The 20,877-nt window shown below is 36.2% G+C and overlaps 1 protein-coding gene across 1 annotated transcript in view; it reads left to right on the top strand.

The window, feature by feature from the left end:
- The window catches only part of CDKL5 (cyclin dependent kinase like 5), an 83,529-nt gene that overhangs the window by 51,752 nt on the left and 10,900 nt on the right, over window positions 1-20,877 (top strand). Inside the window, exons 9-14 of the mRNA XM_059818851.1 lie at window positions 2,092-2,172; window positions 6,627-6,787; window positions 9,119-10,076; window positions 13,193-13,312; window positions 13,558-13,663; window positions 15,753-15,876. Of these exons, the coding sequence (XP_059674834.1) occupies window positions 2,092-2,172; window positions 6,627-6,787; window positions 9,119-10,076; window positions 13,193-13,312; window positions 13,558-13,663; window positions 15,753-15,876 (1,550 nt within the window). The remainder of the gene's footprint in view (window positions 1-2,091; window positions 2,173-6,626; window positions 6,788-9,118; window positions 10,077-13,192; window positions 13,313-13,557; window positions 13,664-15,752; window positions 15,877-20,877) is intronic.

The raw sequence follows: 20,877 nt of genomic DNA on the forward strand, positions 1-20,877 counted from the left end.
AAAAAAATTACAACCCTTATCAGGAAAGCAATGCTTTAAAAGTTCTAAGCAAAATAAATTGCTGCCTTTTCAACATTATTTTACACCAGTTCTAGTTGTGCAGTGTAATCGTATTTAGATAAATGCTCTAGTGTCTTAGGATGAAAATGAAGTATCTTTATTTTGTAGCTTTAAAATACAGTAATTCAAGAAGACAGCATGGACCTAATGTGATTAGCACAGGGTTGAGAGTTATGAGTCTCTGTTCTCATCCTGGATCAATGGTTTATCATTTGGCCCCAGACATGTTGCCGCCTTCTTAGCCCTATCTGCAAAGTCAGGATACTAATGATGACAACAGTAACATACGCCTTCTAATAGAGAGTAGTTTTTGAATACTGAAGTAAAGTCTGAATAATGGCTTAAAAATGAAAAATACTACAAAAAACGTTGGTTCGGAATGTGATGTTCATTAGTTATTTCATGAGAAAAACATACTCCATGCTATAAGACAACCTTAAAAGTACATTTTTCTGAATGTTGCGTAGTGCTTAATAGTAGAAGATTTTTTTGTTGCATAGTGGATAGAAGGTATGCTGTGATCATGCAAATTATTATTTACAAGCTGGATCTGACGCAGGGTGTTCACGAGATAGAAGCTAGCCCTTGTGAATTCCTACATTACGGTAACTGTGAGTACTACCATATTGTAGCACAGGATTTTAAAAATTCTGGTATGCACACTCCAGCACCACAGGCACATGTATACAGATGCACATTTGCAAACTTTCTGCCTTTCCTTCCTGCTCATTTCCTCCATGCATATATATATATATATATGTGTATATATATATACAGTTTTCCTCACTCCTGAGGTTTAGGGAGTATTTAGTGATCTCTTTTCAGTCTTTTTGAGGAAGAAAACATCCATGGTATGTTGAAGGCCCAAGGAAATAAAATAATAAGAGATCAGAAAGTACCAATAGGGTCATGCCTTTATGGAAAATGTGAGTGGTAATGTAGGGCTATAAATATTGTTCTACAAATAAGCTATAAATAAGCTGGAGAATCTGAATAACCAGTGAGTAGCCATCTTGTAATACTGCTTTGCATGGCTTCAGCACATTTTCATGTTTCCCTGATCATTCCAGATGTAAAATCTTCTTTATGATGGTCATTCTATATGAAGACAATAATATTTTGCCATTTGGTTCATGTTGAAAGTGGAGGAAGCATGGAAGCCTTGGTTCACCTAAGTTACTATCATCTAAGATCAACATAGCAGACTTGGACTTAAAAAAAAATTCTCAATCATTAGTAAAGCAAAATAAAAAGAAAAATACAGACACTATTTAGGAACACATTCAAACAAATGTTCTTTCATTTTCCTTCAAAGCTCATATAATGTAATTTATGAAAAGTAATGCCAATACAAACGATGGACAGCAATTCCATTCATAGTGGTCTAACACTTAAACACATACAGTGCACATGCAATGCATTTTGCTTCCAAATAAAATGCGTTTTTGGAAATGGGTGTTTGTACTGGGTTGCTCTTTAAAGCATAGTTTTGAAGCTGGTATTTAATCTGAGGAAGGTGAACGTGTAAATATATGCACCTAACTGTAACAATCCCTAGATGTAAGTGAGAGCTGAAAAATGCACAAGTGAAATTAAAGGAATAAAAGTCATTAAGATTTCCTGCTCATTGACATTTTAGACCAAACATATAGTTCTCATATGGTTTTCTACTGTTGCAAACTTCCACATAAAATGGTCGTTTATTTCATACCTCCCACCTCTTATCAATCATAATGCCACAAACACATTTATAAATCTAAGTTGATTATTTCTCATTTGAGAGAGATTGCTTGACTGCTCTACTAATCAAGAATACTTTCTTTGGTTGACTAGATGCATATCATACATCAACATTTATATGTTTCATTATAACGTTTTGTAATGTTTCATAAACCACTAACTTTTTCAGTGCGTATGATTCCCATTAATTACATGCCTTTATTCACTGTGTAGTTTCTATTTTTTGAAACATTGTATTTATGTATACCTTGTTTACATTCTCAGTATATTTATGCTATATTATTTTTACAGTTTCCAGCAGTCAATCATCCACAGTCTTTAGAGAGAAGATACTTGGGAATTTTAAGTGGTGTATTGCTTGATCTTATGAAGGTAGGAAAATGTGGTTTTGTTTTCTGTTTGTAACATGTAGGGAAAGATATAAGTGACTTTTTATCTTTGTTTCCTAATATAATACATCTTAAAAGTACTTATGAACTTCCTTTTGAGATATTTTGATATCACCATTGTATGTAGCAAGGCTTAATATTTCCTAGGAATCAGGAAAATACCTCTTCTAAATGCCAGGAGAGTCTGTTTAAATTTGACTGATTTGATAAACAAAACATAGTCCAGACAAAGGAATCACCATCATTTGCAGCAATATGCGTTCACAGTAACATACATTCAGATGCACAGGTTACCTTAGTAATGCTGGAGTGTGAGTCTCAACCTGTAATAAATTTAGATTTAATAGTACAGAGTATTAGGCTAACCTGAGTTGTTGTTCATTTGTTGTTGGATAAGCATGAGATGTGGCAGTAGTCAAAAACAAAGTTGACACACAGTAATTTTGGGGTTTTTTACCTGAGTACATAATCTGCTTGCTATCACTCAGCTCTACACAGTACGTATGTTAAGTTACTCTTCAGTCCTGTTTTGGAACAAGTCAGTTAGTTACCCGTGGCCAAACTAGGGTATGATCCTGAGTTAGTTTCTTACAGGGGATGAGGAGAAACTGCCTCCCCTCAAAATGGTCAAACACTGTAAAGCATTGTGCTATGCATTCATGCCATATTCTCGGGTATGCAATGCATATTGTTGTCCTTATTATTGTACTATAAAAATGTCACCTTGGTGAGCTGCAGTACAACCTTCCCATTATTTCATCCACAGTAAGCTGAAAAAAAAAAGTCATAGTGTCAAAAATTAGGTTTAGAATCACAGGGGTACTACCTAAGAATTAAAGGTAATCTGAGACAAATATGAAGCGTGGATAAGGCTAATGAACTCAAATGAGTTATGTGGTCCCAAACCCATCTGCGCCTGTTATCTTGGAAACCAGAGGTCATCTGCTTTGGGGTATACTTGGGTGTTTACTTGCTTTTAGCAGTATTGATGTAGCCACCAGAAATCCACCAAATTTGCTCTACTCTTTTTCTTTAACACAACCAGTTCAAATCACTTTCGTTTAATCTCCCTGCCTTATGAAGAGAGTCAGCATAGCTGTTATCTTGGTTTCATGGAGTCCGCAAAATTAGGTACCTCGGTGCCTGTAATTGCTTGGTTTTGGTATTATACATTCTCCTCTATTTTCTAATTCACAGAAACTCTTTTCTGGCATCATAGTTAGCTGTAGCTCAAGCTGTAGTAGCATATATTGCAGAACAGCAATTTCAAGGTCATTCTTCAGACCATTGTTACACATGCTGGGGCGGGGTTTATTTTAATTTTATCCTAATTTTTATTTTCTATCACAATGTCTTTCAGGTTCTTTTGATGTGATTTAAAAGTTACAAAGTTGTGAAATTAAGCACTTGAATTTTAGGGAAACACAGGTTTCCAAGTGATTCCATTTCACTTTAAATAATGCGTTTCAGCTTTTCTGTCTGTATTTCTCCCTACAAGGTGAGAAAGGTCAGGGATTCTGTAGAGGGGATATTTTGTGTTTGGCCTACATTACTTGATTCAGGAGTTGGAACATTGTTAAAGAATGAGCAAAAGACTACAAGAAAAGAACAGAAGAGACTTGTGGTTAAGTTGCATGCTACAAATGCTGCACATACTTTGCTGTACGCCTGTCTCTTCTCCAGATGCCAGACAGTCTGGCACATGTCCGTGCTTGGTGTGTTCCTCATTATCTGCATTCTCAGGGACCTCAGGTCTGATTACTAGATTACCGAATAACCCACACTTCAGCTTATGTCAGCTAAAGTAGTGAGTTCTTGATATATCTCTATTTAGAGAGCATTTCTGGACTAGATTAATGAAGAGGCATCCGTTTGGACCCATTGCTTTGTTGCTTCTCTTCTCCCCTCTTCTTCACAAATCATGCTGTTTTGCAAGCATGCATTTGGGAGTTGCGAGCTGGTTTTGCATGTGATGACTTGGGCAAAATAGACGTTGAGTATTTCAGTCTTTTTCATATCATCTGTCATTCAGTTGTCTTCCCCCATACAGCAGCAGACATGCATTTTCTCTGAGCTTCCATTTGCTATGAGAATACTCGTAGAACCCCTTCTTTTTACCCTTGATGTTCTTCACTTGCCTTAGCTCCAGCTGGACTTTGGCCTTCTGTAGTGGCCTATCCTTTGTGCTAAAGCAGTGCTTTTATAATCCTCCTTTGTATTCTGTCCTTGACTCTAGTTCTTATACACTCCCATTTTGCATTTTTGTTCATTAAGAAACTCCCTGTTTAGCCAGCCTGACCTTATGCAAAATTTTGTGGCCTTCTGTACAATAAGCTGCTTTGTTCCTGAACTCTCAAGAAATTTTCTTTAAAAATCAAGCGGCTCTCCTGGACACCTTTCCTCTGATGGCAGTTTTTCAGGAGATTCTGCCCAGTAATTCCCTACAGAAGCTGAAGTTTCCTCTCTTGAAGTCCTGGGTCCTATCCCTGATATTTATCTTCCCACCCTTCCTTTGAATCCTAACTGTAATCGTCTCATGGTTGCTACAGCTCAGACTGTCTTCTGTGATCACACTGGTCACCAGTACTTTACTGTTGGTGAGCAGCAGGTCAAGTAGAGTGAAGTCCTACCCTTCGCTGATTTGCTTCTCTAGCAGCTGCACTAGAAATTGCCACCAACATAGTCTCGAAATCTCCTGGATCATCTACATAGGCTGGATGTCTGGATAGTTGAACTCTGCCATGAGGATGAGGACTTGTGATCAGGAGACTTCTGCTTGTTGTCGGAGAGAGTTGTCCTCTTCATCTTCTTCATGCTCTTCAATGCATAGTTAGTAGCAAACCCCCACCATAACATCACAAATGTTGCTTTCCCTTCTAATCCTGACCCAGAGACTGTCAATGGATAAACCTTCTGTTTCATGCTGGCATTTGATACCATCCAGGAACTCAATTATATGGAGTGCCAGTCTTCCCCCTCCACACCCTCTTCCTTCTGAAGCCAGCTGTACCCATCAGTGACCATGCCTCAGCCATGAGCCCTATCCCACTGCTTCTCTGTGATTCCAGGCAGGTTCACAGCCTTGTGATTCTCTACGGTCTTTCAGTTCTCCTTGCTTGGGGTCCAGGCTCTGCAAGTTAGTGTCCAGGTACTTGAGGGAAGCCTATGAACACCCTCTCTACTGAGGAGGAATGTGGAAATCACGTGTGGCCTTCTCGTGTTTGTTTGGGCCATTTGAGCCACGGTGGTGATGAGCACCAGAAAAAAAAGTGGGAAAGAAAAAGTTAATCATTCAGTACACAGTTTGTCACTTGAGAAAGGAAGATACTGCATACTGTATGACCAAACTACATAGGAATGTAGTTTGCCACTTGCTTTGTTTCCTGAGCGTTTTCCATTTTTAAGTACAGGGATCCTGTGAAGGGAAAACCAGTTTGTGGTCAAGTGGCTGAATATTATATTAATGCATATGCAGATATGCATTGTGTGTGTATACACATGCATGTATACACATAGAGTTGTGCTCTATTCAACCTATACAACCCTTAAAAAATAGCTAAACTTTTTGCTTAAAATTTAAACTTTTATCCTTGCTGACAGTCGTGCATGTTCAAATATTCCAAGGTAAGTTTTGTATTGCCCTGTTCCTGCAAGAAACCTTTCAAACGTATCAAAATACCCAACCTACTGGTTTTCAATTTTGTGATTAAATATTTTCTACATGTCAGAAAGTGTCTTTGTTTAGAATCACAGCAGATCTAACAGGATTATAAGGTAAATGTTATTCTGCATGCATTGTAAAGTTTAGATAATTATTTAAAAATATGGGTGGACTTGAACCCTAGAAGTAAAAAAGAAAACTCTTATATTTGTATATTTTTAAAAATACTAACTTTAAAAGACTATTTTTGTTTGTATAAGAATGTTCCCATATGCTTGTTCTGTTTGTTTGTAAAGCCTGTTTTATTGTAGCATTTTTACTGGTAAATTTAAATTTAATATTTTTCATTCTAAACAACATTTGTTGTAAGGTATATCCAGAAAAATGTGTTTAAAATACATATACCTATACATGTTTAAAATATATACATAAAACATATTTTTAAAATTTTAGATATTTTTGTATTCTAAGCATATTTTAAGCACATATATATAACTATATATATAACATATTCCTTATATACATATAGCACATATATATGTTTCATAATAAGCAAGGCTGAGGCCTTCCATCTCTTAAGTAGAATATAGGTTTTGTAAGTGTTTATTTTGTATCATACGTAGTTTAATGTAACATGAAATTATTTTAGCAGTTACATCTAATCACAAAACTGGAGATTAAAAAAACTATCCCAATAATGTTCTTTATTTTGTTATATTTTTTGCTGATGAAAATACAGATACTAACATTTAAACTTTGGGATTTGTTTTCCAAAGAACTTACTGAAGTTAGATCCAGCAGACAGATATTTGACAGAACAATGTTTGAACCATCCTTCGTTTCAAACCCAAAGACTCTTGGATCGTTGTGGAAGCTCACCTTCGCGGTCAGCTAAGAGAAAACCTTACCACGTAGACAGCAACACATTATCTAACAGGTACACCTAGTCATGTCACCGTCATCACTGACATTTGCTCTGCCAATGAGTGAGTTGCCATCATGCTTAGATACAACATCACCTACAAGAGAAGAAAAGTAATCGTTTGATAGTTTAGGCACACTGAGACATATATACTGTTCCATGTTGCCTCACTGAGTAAAGGAAGTAAACACAGTTGTACTGTATCATAGCTATTCAAGCTGAAATTTTTGCTAACTTTCTGCATCAGGCTGAATGCTTCTTGAAAAAAACCAAAGACAACGTTCAAGCCATTTCTGCATATGACAGAGGAAAAATAAATTGGCTTACCCATGTTAAAAAAATTTTACTAGAACAACAGTGGGAATTTTGTGGCTTGGAGGATGCCTGAGATTCCAAAGGAATGCTCTTTTCTTTGGAATGCTGCCATTACTGTACATGTGCAAATCTGTCTAAGGTTTTGATATTTGAAAGTTCAAAATTCACACAGATTTTTAGCAGCTAAATGTCCTGAAAACTGTGTGCATTAATTGTGCTCCAAATTGGGGATAAACAGAATTTTGTCTGCAGTTGCAGTTATTAATCTAGTCTAGTCTACTTGAACTTAAAGCAGAGTGTATTTGCTCAGTGACTCCATTGTTGGACCCACATAGCTTGAGAGAAGCCACTTCATTTTAATACATCTATGAACCAGGTTTACTGGTGGATAAAATACTTCAGTACAAAAAGCCTTATGGTATTGCTTTGACAAAAGCTGTCCTAAAGGTCACCCTCTGAAGTATGCAGAATGATAGTGGCTTGTAATCCTAGCCATGTTTTTCTTTAGCTCTTCCTGTGAGATTCAAAAAATTATTCCTCATTTTAAGATTTGGGATGATGACATTTACAATCTATACTTTTTCAGAGATAGACACCAAAAAGTTTTAGTTGCCCTTATAGATATTTAGGGTAGAAGTTTTACCTTTAGATATGTGACATCAGAAAGGAAAACCTAGATCCATGGGAAACTTCTTGTCTAATACAAAGGCTTGCCTCGTTGCTTGATTTAAAATTACTAGGTTCCTTATATCTCTAAGTTTTTAAAAAATATACTTCCTTTTAACTAAAAAATATTTTAAACTGGCATTAAAATTGCTAGATTTCTAGAAATTGTAATACAGTACATAATTAGATCACTGAAAGTGCGTAATACAAAAATCCTAAGTATAAAAATGGCTAGCATTGATTATCCAATTATAATTATCAACAAAGGTACAAACTCATCTGTACAGTGAGCTCTCACTTTAACCCTCAGTAATATATCTGAGTTACATTATCATAGATTTGATACAGAAATAAGTTAATTGTTCATAGCCAGCCTAGGTCCATCAAGGCTAACAAGTACAGCTGCAGCACTGCTCAGTCATGGCTAGTTTGCAGTGCCAGCGTAAGTCCAGAAGCAGAACCGGTTTTATGCCAGAAAACCTTAGATAATAAATACTGCTCAAATTAATTCAGGCTGAGTGTTTTCAGAACCAACTCATATCTCAGTCCCATAATCCCAAAACCAGGAGAGCTGCAAAGTAGAGTGGAGGTTAAGGACATCACTAAGTCGCTCTGCACCAAGTCAGTCTGGTTGCAGAGCATTTTCGGTGCAGCTTTGGGGATGAGTTAGTGTGCCAAGAACTGGGATAGTGCCAAATTGCACAAAAGTTGGGGTTCCTATGGTAGACCTCGGTTTGGGTTTGGTTTTATAGGGCTTGCTCTGCTGCACTGAGCTCAGGCTCACTCCATCTGGATGTCTTTACCAGCATAATATCCTCTCTTCCCCCTCCTCTTCCCTCTCCTACCCCTCCAAATCAGACATACATTAGATGGCCTGGAGCATTGGTTGTATCAGGTTTTTTTGACAGTGCTGACATACTTTATTGTTCCACCTTCAATTTGATATGCCAGGTGTATTTAAGATTTTTTTTCAATGGATATACAGCTAATTTTTGTAATGTAGTGCTTACATTATTGATGTGCACATATATTACTCACACACATGCATAAATGTGCAAATATATGTTGGAATTCCTATGATTGGATTTTATATCTTCATTTTTTTTGTCAGCAAAATCCATTAACCAAAGCTGAGTTTGTCCATCAGGACATAACCAGAAAGAAACAACAATGTACTAACACTTGCAAATCTGTTATTTTAGTGGAGCTTCTGATGCCTAGTTGGCAGTATTTGATCTTACTGCAGTTAAATTTTGTGGATTTAAATGGCAACTCCCTTCTGAAATGAGTGTACTTTTGTTGAAGTTATTAATACGTGAATATGTAATCTGGTATATTAATGCTTCTTTATGCATTTTAATGTAGAAATCAAGCCAGCAAAAGTTCTGCTTTGCAGTCACACCACAGATCAAACAGCAAGGATATACAGACACTAGGGGTTGGCGGGCCAAGAGAAGAGGGTCTTCCAGCAAACGAAAGCTTTTTAAATGGAAACCTTCCTGGAGCTGCACATAGTCCAATGCATACAAAAAAATCAAGCAACACACCTGGATCTGGCAACAAGGATCTGGCCAATAATAACATGCCACATCTTCTCAGCCCAAAGGAAACAAAGGCAAAAACAGAATTTGATTTTAATGTGGATCCAAAAAGTTCTGATGGTCCAGGCACAAAGTACCTGAAGTCTAACACCAGATCTCAGCAGAACCGGCACTCATTTATGGAAACTTCTCAGAGCAAAACTGGGACACTGCAACCCGGCGATAAGCACAGTCGCCACAGCTATATTGATACTATCCCACAGTCTTCTAAGAGTCCTTCATATCGGACAAAGTCGAAGAGCCATGGGGTTCTGACAGACTCAAAATCTGTGGGCAACCTTTCTGAGGCCAGGGCCCAAGCTGCAGAACCAAACACCAGTAGGTATTTTCCATCCAGCTGTATGGACTTGAACTCTCCTACCAGTCCAACTGCTCCCCGACACAGTGATAACAGAACTTTGCTCAGTCCATCTGGGAGGAATAATCGCAGCGAGGGTACCCTGGATACCCGAAGACCATCAACAAGGCACTCCAAAACAATGGAGGAGTTAAAACTGCCAGATCACATGGATGGAAGCCATTCCCACTCTCTGTCTGCTCCACATGAATCTTTTTCCTATGGGCTAGGTTATACCAGTCCTTTTTCTTCACAGCAGCGCCCTCATAGACACTCTATGTATGTGAGCCGGGACAGAGTGAGGTCAAAGGGCTCAGAGGGTGGCTTAAGCATAGGGCAAGGGATGGCAGCCAGAGCAAACAGCCTGCAACTGTTATCTCCACAGGTGCAGCATAAGTCACTCACAAGGTCTGTTGGCTCGTCACGAGAAGACTGTACGGAAGATGCTAATAGGGTTAGTTCAAAATATTGCTTGTTATGGAAGGCTTACCTTCCTCTATTTCATGTAGGGACAGTGTCCTGCTTTCTTGCTTTTGTTTGTTTGCATAATTATTTATTCATTTGTCATAAGGCAAGGGATGTTGGGTTTTTTTTCAGAGGGGCTAAATATTTCAAGTGCAAAATGAGAGGCTTTTTAAAAGATAATTTTTTTAAATGGACTATCAATACCATTCTCTTAAAGTACTGAAACGTGAGAACAGAAAAATTTGTCTCTGAAGTTAAAATTTCATTAGTACTTCCTAATCACTGGTTACATTGTCTGTTGTCATTTCTATCATATTTTTTTACTGAATTAACTTTCTCATTTGTGTTTTTATTTAGCTTTTCTTGTATGTCTTTCTGTTATGAATGCTAATGTTAATTTTTGAACTGAGATTTTCACTCGCTTATAGCAAGACGTTATTGCTGAAATGCCATAATTTATTACAGCAATATCAAAACTTGCAATATTTTTCTTGATTGGTATGATAAATAACTGGGGTAGTCTAGAGATTCTATGTTGGAGAAGCCACTGGTAAATTGACTCCTTACAGTGAATACTGTCACTAGACACCTTGTGTTTTACTGGGAGCATTATTTAATGAATAGAGGAAGGGTTAGTTCTGGTATTGATTTACATTCCTTACAGAACACTTCTGAATTATCTGATGTTTTACATATCAGATGTGTAAATATGACTGCATTTGTCCCCAAATCTTTAAATTGCTATGCCATTGATCAAATTGGAGCAAAATGGTGCAGAGACAAATACAAAAATGAGTGTTTGTTTCTCTATATGTACATCTGTGATAAAGTGACTTCTAAGGAGAGAACATCTAGTTCAGATTTGTTGACAAATTGAAAGAAGTCAAAGAGCTGCAAATGTTATTTAAGGTCTAAAAATTATGTTTTACTGTGAGAGACTAAAAAACTCTGCCTACTTAGTTTATGTAAAAAATATGTGTAGCTGACTTGATAGTGGTCTACAAGTGCCATAAAAAACAGTTTTCAGGTAGTGTTTGCACCTTCAGTTCAGTAGGGAAAAAAAAGCATAATATGTTTTTTTGTACTTAACCACATCTCCTCCATTCAGGATTATGTATATTCACACATGAGAAAAGATCTCATCAAAATAAGAGAAATACAATGTAATTAAGAAAACCCAAAAGCTACTGAGAAGGCATTACAGCAGCTCCATTTCAAAACCAGCTTTTTTTGTTTTGTGTAGTCATTTTTCTCTCTCTATCTCTCATTTCAGTCAAGTTAAATGTTACTTATTCTTCAGGATGTTACTGTAGAAGGGCAATAACACCAACATTTGAGTTTTTGGTAATAAAAGCTCATGCTATCTTGCATTCTTCAGAGCATTAGGATCTTTTTCTGCATTATGTCGAAGATATTAATTTGACAAGTAATTTTAATTTTCTTTCAGGTTGTTTTTATTAGATCATTCTTTGTCTTTTGGCAATTGGTTGACAAATTTTTATTTTAATTAGAAAAATTCATGTGTATCTTAATGCTTATGGTTTTGTTCATTTTGGTTTGCTTTGGAATGCCTAATTATTTGTAAAGAACTTGCCTTTATTTCTTATGGTCAGTGGGTTTAAACTTAAGCCTTCAACTAATGCTTTTAAATCTGTATTTCAACCATCAGAAGTCTGAAAGGAAAAATACTCTTTCGAAATGGATGGCAAGTCTGTAAATTCACAAAGCTGTTTTTGTTTGTTTATACTACTTTCAGTAACAAATCAGAATTGAATTGTCAATCTTCTTATGCCTCGTAAAGGCATTTTCACAAAGAAGTCATTCTTTGGCTCCTTCCTATCCTTTTTTTTTTCTTTGCTACATTCTGCATTAGAAATCAGAAAATTTAACTTCCCTCAGGATTACTGAACTAAAAAAATACAGGAATAACATAAGTGTTCTCAAAGGTTCTTTATTGTTTTCCTTTTTTTTCCCCATTCAGTTCTACTGGTTCTCTCTCTCTGCTCATATTTTGTGAAGTATCCTCATTTCCATGTTTCTAGTTTCTCATTGATTTTCTCTTCAGCTCTACCAAGTCTTTTTAAAGAACATTCTTTGTTTGCAAGGCTTTAAATCTTACTTTAAAAAAAAAAAATAGAAAAAAAGACTTGCATTCAGTATTAGTTTTGGGGCTTTTCAAGTCTCAGTACAACACTTTTGTTTCAAGGGTTCTTTTTTAGTTAAATTAAATGTACACAAAAGGGGACAAGCAGAAGAAAATCAAGTACAAGTTGCTATTACTGTCTCATATTTCTAACTTAACTGCTGACAAAGAAGAGGTATCTTACACAAGTAGTAATTTAATCAAATGTTTCACCCTCTTGTACATTTTAGAAGACTGTGATTGAAAGCATTGTTTTAGCTCCATTTCTCATCTTGGCACAGTTTCAAGGGTTGCTTTATCTGTGACAGTGAGGCCAGATCATCATTAATAAAAGGCAAAATAGATTTTGCAAATCACTCACATAGTGAATTGAAATCCCAATTTTTAATTCTGATTGGTTTTTTTGTGGTTTTGGTTTTTTAACCTTTGTCCTTCTTGGCCATTCTAGATTTAAATTCATATAGGGGTTTCAGGACAGTTTCCTGTGGGGTCTTGTAGAGAGCATTGAATTTTATCTGGTCAGTCCATACTGTGGGAAAAATTGCAGCATCTGGTTCATTTAAGAGTGGAGTTAAGTCATATTTGGTGGCAAATTACATGCATGTGGATGTTTCTAAGCTTTTGCTTGAAGTACCTTCCAGGAAGTACTGTATTCAGGAAAATAGAGTAAATTAGAGGTAATGATACTCTTTTTGCTATCCTGTCTGACTTAACTATTTAGCTTATAGATTTCTTAGTTCAGGAACTACCTCTTATTTTGCATACAGTGGATTTTGTAAGTGTTGGTACCTCTAGGTACTACTGTATAACAGCTGGTAAGAGATAGTGCTTTGATGTTGCAGTTATCACAAATTACATGCATTTCCTGATTGCTTTTTAAAATTTGCCAGTAGCAGAGTGACCAGATTCCATCAGAAATTAATTTAACAAGGCCTCCAGTAAAAGATTCCTCCAGAGATATTACAACTGCATTTCATTCATGGCAAAAATCTGAGGGTCTGAATCATGCTCAAGTCTTTAAATAATTACAGCTAAAAGGCAAAATTTTGTTAATGCCATTTCGGAAAAAGGAAGGAAGCAGCAAAACCAAATAATTATTGATTACGTAGTCTGGGATTTGATACTGTCAGTTATTAATAACATGAAACGAAAACTGTGTGTGGTTAAGTTCACCGTTTCTTGCTTATGTATGTTGGTTAAAAACTGCAAATCAGTTTATAGTCTTTCATTTTAAATAGTTGATTATTCTTTTGTTTAGGGTGGAGCATATCATGATCCACACACAGAAGATGGAGCATCTACTAAGGAAAATAGAATTCTGTATAATGACCCTGTTCCAAGAAGAGTTGGCAGCTTTTACAGAGGTAATTTTATGGTGGATCTTTCAAAATTAAACAAGAATTTTAACATGGAATATAAATTCAGTAGTGGAAATGGATACAGAGAACTAACATGAACAACAAAAAAAGTTTATTGGAAAAAGAATTGTTACCCCACCTTCAGAGACTGGCTTGACCTGCTAGTTTGTGTGCCATAACTGTATTAGTATCATGTTATCTATTGCAAATGATAACTCACTTCGATTGAAAAGTATATCCAGTGCAGTACCTTGTAAAGCAGAAGGTAATTTATCAGGGGGAGTCGAATAAAATAAATTGGTATTACCAGAGTAAACAGCTCATTTATGTTTTTAATTTGTATTTTAAATTCTCATTAACATTCTAGCTAAACACCTTTGTACTTGGAGCACATAGACATACTTACTGATCTGTTTCAGATACTGTGGTGCATGGAAACGTAATGCTAGTTTTTCATTGCTCGAAACCTATATTCATTTCTTTTGTTCAGACTTGCTAAAGATCAGGGTTTCCTACAAGCAAAAGCACACTTATATAATCCCAGTTCAGAATAAATAGTAATGCAGGACTGAGTATGTGCATATATATGTATGTATCTATATGTATATATACACGCACACACACGGATAGATATTGTTCTATTAAGGTACACAAATGATGGCGATTTCTGAGCAGCTGCCTCATTCCTAAACCTGGGTAATCCTTTTGAAAAAAGACAAGGATGATAAGAAGCTAAGAATCTAATTACTGTCTTGCAAGTGTTAGGAGGCTTGTGGGGCTCCCCTGAACCTTAAGAAGTCCCAATCAGCTAAAATTCGATTATGAGTCACCTAATAACCTCAAGTAGAGTCACAAATCTCCCTCTGAGTCTCTTCAGGTTGATCAGTTGGCTGATGACCTGATTTAGACATACTAAAATTTGCCAATCCTTGCAAGTGTCCTATTGCAATATTAAAAACTGTGAGCAATATTAAAGCTTGTACTGTTTTGAGCAATACTTTTGAGAGTAAGGTTTTGTAGCGCATGCAACAGAGAATCCTTAAGAATCCTCAATCTTGAATTGCTCTTATTAATCCTTAAAACACTCCTAAAATTGGGCATGGATTATCCTTCCTTTTTATACATAGTGAAACAGAAGTTCCAAGGAAGAATGACTTTCTGTAAGTCACGTGCTAAGGAAACTGTAGGTCTGGGGCTGCATTGAATTCCTTATTATAAACTAGAGGTTTCCTCCTCTTTAATTATATCTGTGAAACAAATATATTTTAGTTCACAGACTTCATTATTGCATTGGGGAAATGATACTATGTTTAAATAATACATAGTTAACAGAATATGCAAAAACTATTGAAAGACAAAGTTACTATGAAAGAAGTAAATTCATATTTATGCAGTTCTTAAGTACTGACTTAATACAAGGGTTATTAGCATGTACTTTTGTACTACAGCTTGAACAGAAACTTACACATTCAGTTTTGATAAATAGTATAGTGTGATGCTGCAGTAATGCTGCAACTAGTGTCTGATCAATTTTTAATCCAGTGCAGGTATTTCTGGTGATACTCATAATTCTAATAAATTTATGTTCTAGGTAGGTATAACCTATTTTCAAAACCACAGTATATCTGTTTGAAAAATATATACTATCTGTTTTTGATCCTTTCATTTTTAGTGAGTAATCTCTTAGTTATATTAAAATCCAAAGTAATTTTTTTAAGGTCTAAGTGAAGACAAAGTGTAAACTGTAGTATTTTGTGTTTTTTAATAACAGTATTCCAACCTTTTATTCTGTTTCCTGGTTTTAAATATCAATCACACTTGTGGCTCCCTACAGATAAAAATGTTCTCAAATCTAATAACAACTTACACAAGTTCTGATGATGGTCTCATTTTACAACTAGTATTACCTTGCAAGTATCACAAAACAACAGCTTTCCAAACTGTAAAAAAAGTATGCTTTTTTTCAGTCACACATAAAGTACAACTGTGTCTTCACTGTCTTGTTTCTGTAAAAGAAGTAGAGAGGAAGCAGACAACTGAAGGGTGTGATTTTTGGCAGAGCTCAGTATACATCGTTTGCTATTTCTTTGTTCAGTTCCATCTCCACGTCCAGAGAGTACGTACATAGAAAACAATGTGTCAAACAGAGCCTCTGTGTTACCAGCAGACAGCAGCACGGTGGCAAACCACTCAAAGAGACAAACCACCTTTGACACCTGGTGAGTTCTTATTTACACAGATGTGTAGAGAATGGCAGGAAAGAAAGGGATTTTGAACAGGAGGGGGAAAAAAAACCCTACGTTTTTTAAAAATTTGCAATTTTCTGTATGTGCTTAGTTGCTTCCTCTGACTATACTGACATAGCATTGCATGTTTGCTGTCCTCTTTTGAGCAACAAGAAATACTTCATTACACCATCACACTGAATGCGTTAACGATTATATACTTTTGTCCAGTTTTTTCTGATTTTTTTCCACGATTAATCTTCGGTTAAAGAAAATAAAAAGTGCTATATAGTATGGATAGCGAGGCTGTAGCTTCATCTGTGGATTTCAGAAGCATGAGTTGTCAGACAAATGGAAAAAATATCAAAATGCATGTTTCCATATATAAAATAGGACTGTATTAATGAAGAATATAATATTCACCCTACAATGGTGTCTGCTGCTCTTTTTGCTTACACACCACAGAAGGAAATGAGTACGTTCTATGGGAAAATGGACTAAGCAACATCTTAATGGTGCATTTTGATTTTAAAAGATTAAAAGCTTCACATGGCTTGATTATATAACATAGAACAATTAACTATAATTATGCTAATAGAATGACAGCATATGCGTAGCTTTGCAGGACTTAAAGGAAAATACCTTAGTTTTGTTGCTCTGAGAGCTGTTCAGCTCTAAAATACTCTTAATCTTCTACTTTGTTCAATGACAATAAAGCACACTGAACAAAAATAAGCAAATGGAGTTTCAGAGGATGGGTGGGAGGAATGGACTGTATGCATTCACATGATTTAACTATGCTTCATACCACTATCTGAAACACTGCTCTCTGAAAGTGCGATAAAATCGTGCTATCTAAGGAACTGTTTCAGTGGTTTGTTGGCTTAATGTGTTTTCACATGAACAAGCTGTGATTTATCTCCTTAAAAAAGAAAGGGGGGTGGAGGAAGGGAAACAACTGATATTTCAGCTTGCGTTCAGGTTATATACCCATGTCAGTAATAGAAGATGTTTACGCCAAAACCCTTGTCACCTGCTCTGATTCACTAGAGTCTGCTTCCTGTCCTTCAGCAGCTCCACCTACATCCATTTTGTGGAAGTTAGCTGAGGACTCTGGTCATTTATGTAAAAAGGTGGTACTTACGTTGTGACTTATGTGGCTAAAGAAGGTATTTATTCCTACTGTTGAATCCTTTTACATATTTTGTTGTCCTTCATATCTGAATCTTTCTATCTTGCCTATAACGTAAGCCAACTGGAATCTTGTTTTGCTTTATATATAACTCAGCAATATATTACCTTTTATTATGTGGTCACTGCGAAGAAACATGTAATGTTATTTTAACTCTGAACTGAAATAATAGCGTATGTTATTAGAGCTGGTTGGGAATTTTTTGACTTAAGTATTTTTTGGTTACAATGCCAAATTACCAAAACCAAAACTTTTCAAAGGAACAGACTGATATCCACTAACCTTTTATTGGGAAGATTCTTCAGCTCCAGGATGGAATTGCCAGTCAAAACCAGAGATACATTCAAAATAACAAATATTCTGGGGTCAGCATTATTTTTTGGAACGTGAGGAACTCAAGTGCAGGGCCTTTGTTCTTCGTTATTTAAAGGCTTGAACCAAGGTCTTAGATCTAACAAGTGAACGCCCTGAACCAGAAGTTAGAGGTTATTCTGGAGCACATTCTCTGTTTCCCTCTTGAAGCTGTTTCATCTTGTTGAAATAGTGAAAGGACCACAGAGATGCTGGATATGGCCTAGCAATTAAGGCCCTTCATTAACTTTGAGACAGTTAGATTTAAGTCCTTGCTCCAGTTAATGTACTCAAATATTTTCACAAAGTGGAACATCTCCTTTGAGAGAAGAATCCACAGAAGAATAAGCATTTCTTGTGAAATGGGAGGAATGGCAGTGCCCGCAACACCAAGTTACTGCTATTTTGGCATGTATTTCTTTCTCTTTGCTTTTCCTACTCCCTATTTTCCTGAAATGTTTCCTGCCCAGCTCTACATGTTAACTCTGTGCAAGTTGTTCTGGCAATGGTCTAATGTTGCAAAATTGTTCTGTGCCATAAATGCAGCTTAATCAGATTCCTGAGTGATGTAGAGTCTATGTTCCTCTACTTAATTTTCTGTATAGAAGTTGTGTAAATGCTTATGAAAATGTTGAAAGCTCTAATGGAATGTGATTCTGCTTACATCAATTTTATGATGAAGTAAATATTTGATGTTTGACTGACATACGTAACTGGTACATGACAATTCATCTTGAATAATGAGTGACATGTATTCCACCCAGACTTGCCACTACTGTAAAATATTGCTTCTCTCATACTATTGCTCTGTGTTGCCTTTCTTCTGTCAAAGATTTTGTGAATGTTTGCTAGACTGAATTGTCACCGATGTTCCCTTGTCTTTGTGTGCATTTCTTCACTCTGTCCCCCCTGTCCTGCCTCTTTAAAATAAAGATGTTATAAACTCTACTTTTGTCATCAGGTTTTACTCTTAAATTATGAGATCATTTCTGAACTTTAGACAACTTGATTTGGAAAACGGCAAATTTTTCATCCTTCTAGAAAAGCTTTTCTTTGCCAGAGTTTAATTTCCTGTAGATGACCTTGAACTTGCTCAATTTTTCCTTTTTGATAGAAGGATAGATGTTTTATTCTCTTTGACTTGTATGAGCTTTGTCTTGAGCTGGGCAAAATCAGTAGGTATGGGCAAGATGCTTAACCTTGTTCTGCCAGTGTGCCAAAATGTTGGCCTGAGTTATCTTTACCATTGTTACAGTTCTAAATATCTCTTTGGAATAAACTCCAACATGCAGTACTTTATCTGACATCATATTGGAAGTGTTTGCATTGATTGCTTAAGAGATATTTGGGGGCTTCTGGAAAGCTTTGTTGTTTAGACCTTTTATATCCATTTAAATGTATCCATTCTATGACAAATAGTGTGTCATATCTTTCTAGCATGTGTCATACCTTCCTGCTAAAATAATAAAAGGGAAAATCTATATAGTATTTTTTTATATGTATATAATTTATATAAACACACACAAACTGTCATTCAAGAAAAGAATAAAAAAAAGAACATGCTACTCTTAGGACTGTCAAAGGCTTACAAATATCTATCTACCATTAATTTTTGAGATGCAAAAATAATACAGTATTTTGTAAATTTTACATGACTGGCTATAATATCGCTATATTAGTGTAACAATGTAGTCACACTTAATGTTCCTGAAACTAGAAAGTTACCAATATCTGAGCAAGCTAGTTTAACGCTTGTTCAACTGTGTCTGCAGTACAACTGTTGCTGCATTGTAAATACTTTCCAGTTCATTTACAGAATTCTTGAATTTGTAAAATATATCAGGAAATTACAAATTTGTAACTTGCAAGCTTAAAAATCACCTGTGTGTGTTACGCTGGTTGAGGCTTTAGGAATCTGCCCTGCATAGCTTGAAGCTGTTCACCTTCCTAATGGTATAGCTTTCCCTCTGACGTTTCCTGCACAAGACTCTTACGTATGTCATCCTATATGTTTGCTTTATTCATCTATTTGGCAACATCTGAGCCTGCCTACCAGTCTCTTCTAGTAACCAATGCCTCTTCCCTGACCCTTCCTCAGTCATCAGTGGTTTTGGTTTGTACTAAAAATTAGATGATGCAGTCTAATATTATTTGCAAGGAAGCTTTCCAGAATTTGTAGTCATCAATATTCTGTCCAAAAAATAAGCCTACTGAAGTATATGCTTTATAAGTTGACAAAACCCAACAACTTCCAAATTTTTATGGTTGCTAATGTTGTATCATACGGGGTGTGTGGGGGGAGGGGGACAGGGGTGTAAAACATATATGTGTGTATATATGCATACATATGTGTGTGTGTGCCCACACACAGATGTAGAGAGATATATATCCTTTTTTTAGTGATGCCATAACCTCAGGTGATCTAGGAGCTTTAGTGGCTTCTGGGTAGTATTCTGTATGTAAGACAGTAGCTCCAGGGTTTATTCCAGTTAATAAATCCTCCTTTTCCACATGAAAAAATAATATTTGCAGCTCCAAGCAAACTTCAGATTTTATCTCTGATTTTTAAGCTTTCAATGCCAGGCTTTTAGACCAAGAAGTTTTACTATGGGCTTCAGCTGTGGGATTGAGATTCTTACCTTAAGTAAATGATCTATTTGAGATGCTTCACGAGTTTCTGACATTTTCTTGCCTTCGTTTATGGTAACTCTATAACTGCCAAGGGGTTTACTTTAAGTAAAACCAAAAGCTAACTTGAAGAATTAGTGTTTGTTCATTTATCTTCTCAAGAAAACTTCAGACATTTCAGTAACTCCTCCATTAGACCAAAATCCTTACTCATGTAATTGTGAGTGGTTCAGTAAAGGGAGTAGTATACTGGCAGTTAAAAAGGATTTCCAAGCGAGTCTGCCTGCTGAGATTAGGGCTGCTGAAGAATAACTGAAACAAGCATGAGGAACTGCCTCCCAAAAAGACCTGTCTCCAATGTGAATCTATCTATGGCAGCATGAATGCAGCATGCTTCATATTTATTCTTTTTAGTTAATATTAAAGCCCATCAGCACTTGCCCCATGCATGTTTGCTGCTACACCTCATTGTACCTGCATGAAGTTGGATACCTTTCCTGCCCAGGGGCAGTAAATGCTGGTGATAATCACAGAATGTCTGTTTATACCTATGCCTTTTCCAAATGTCTCAGACCTGAATAACCAATGTGATCTACGTTACATGTCCTAAGCATGCAAAAGGCACACAAAGATAAAATAACAAAGAACAGCATGTTTTGCCTTTGGTTTCTGCTTGAGGGTGAGCTGTCTGAGTGGGGGCTCTGCTCTAGGGCTAGTCTTACTTGCTAGTAAAAGAGACACTGCGTAACGGATTCTGGTGTAACTGTTTGCTTTCAAGAGCTGAAGCTTTAGGCAAAATACAAGATACTTGCACTTATATTGTA

This window comes from Gavia stellata, chromosome 1 (assembly GCF_030936135.1).
Source record: "Gavia stellata isolate bGavSte3 chromosome 1, bGavSte3.hap2, whole genome shotgun sequence".
NCBI lineage: Eukaryota > Metazoa > Chordata > Aves > Gaviiformes > Gaviidae > Gavia > Gavia stellata.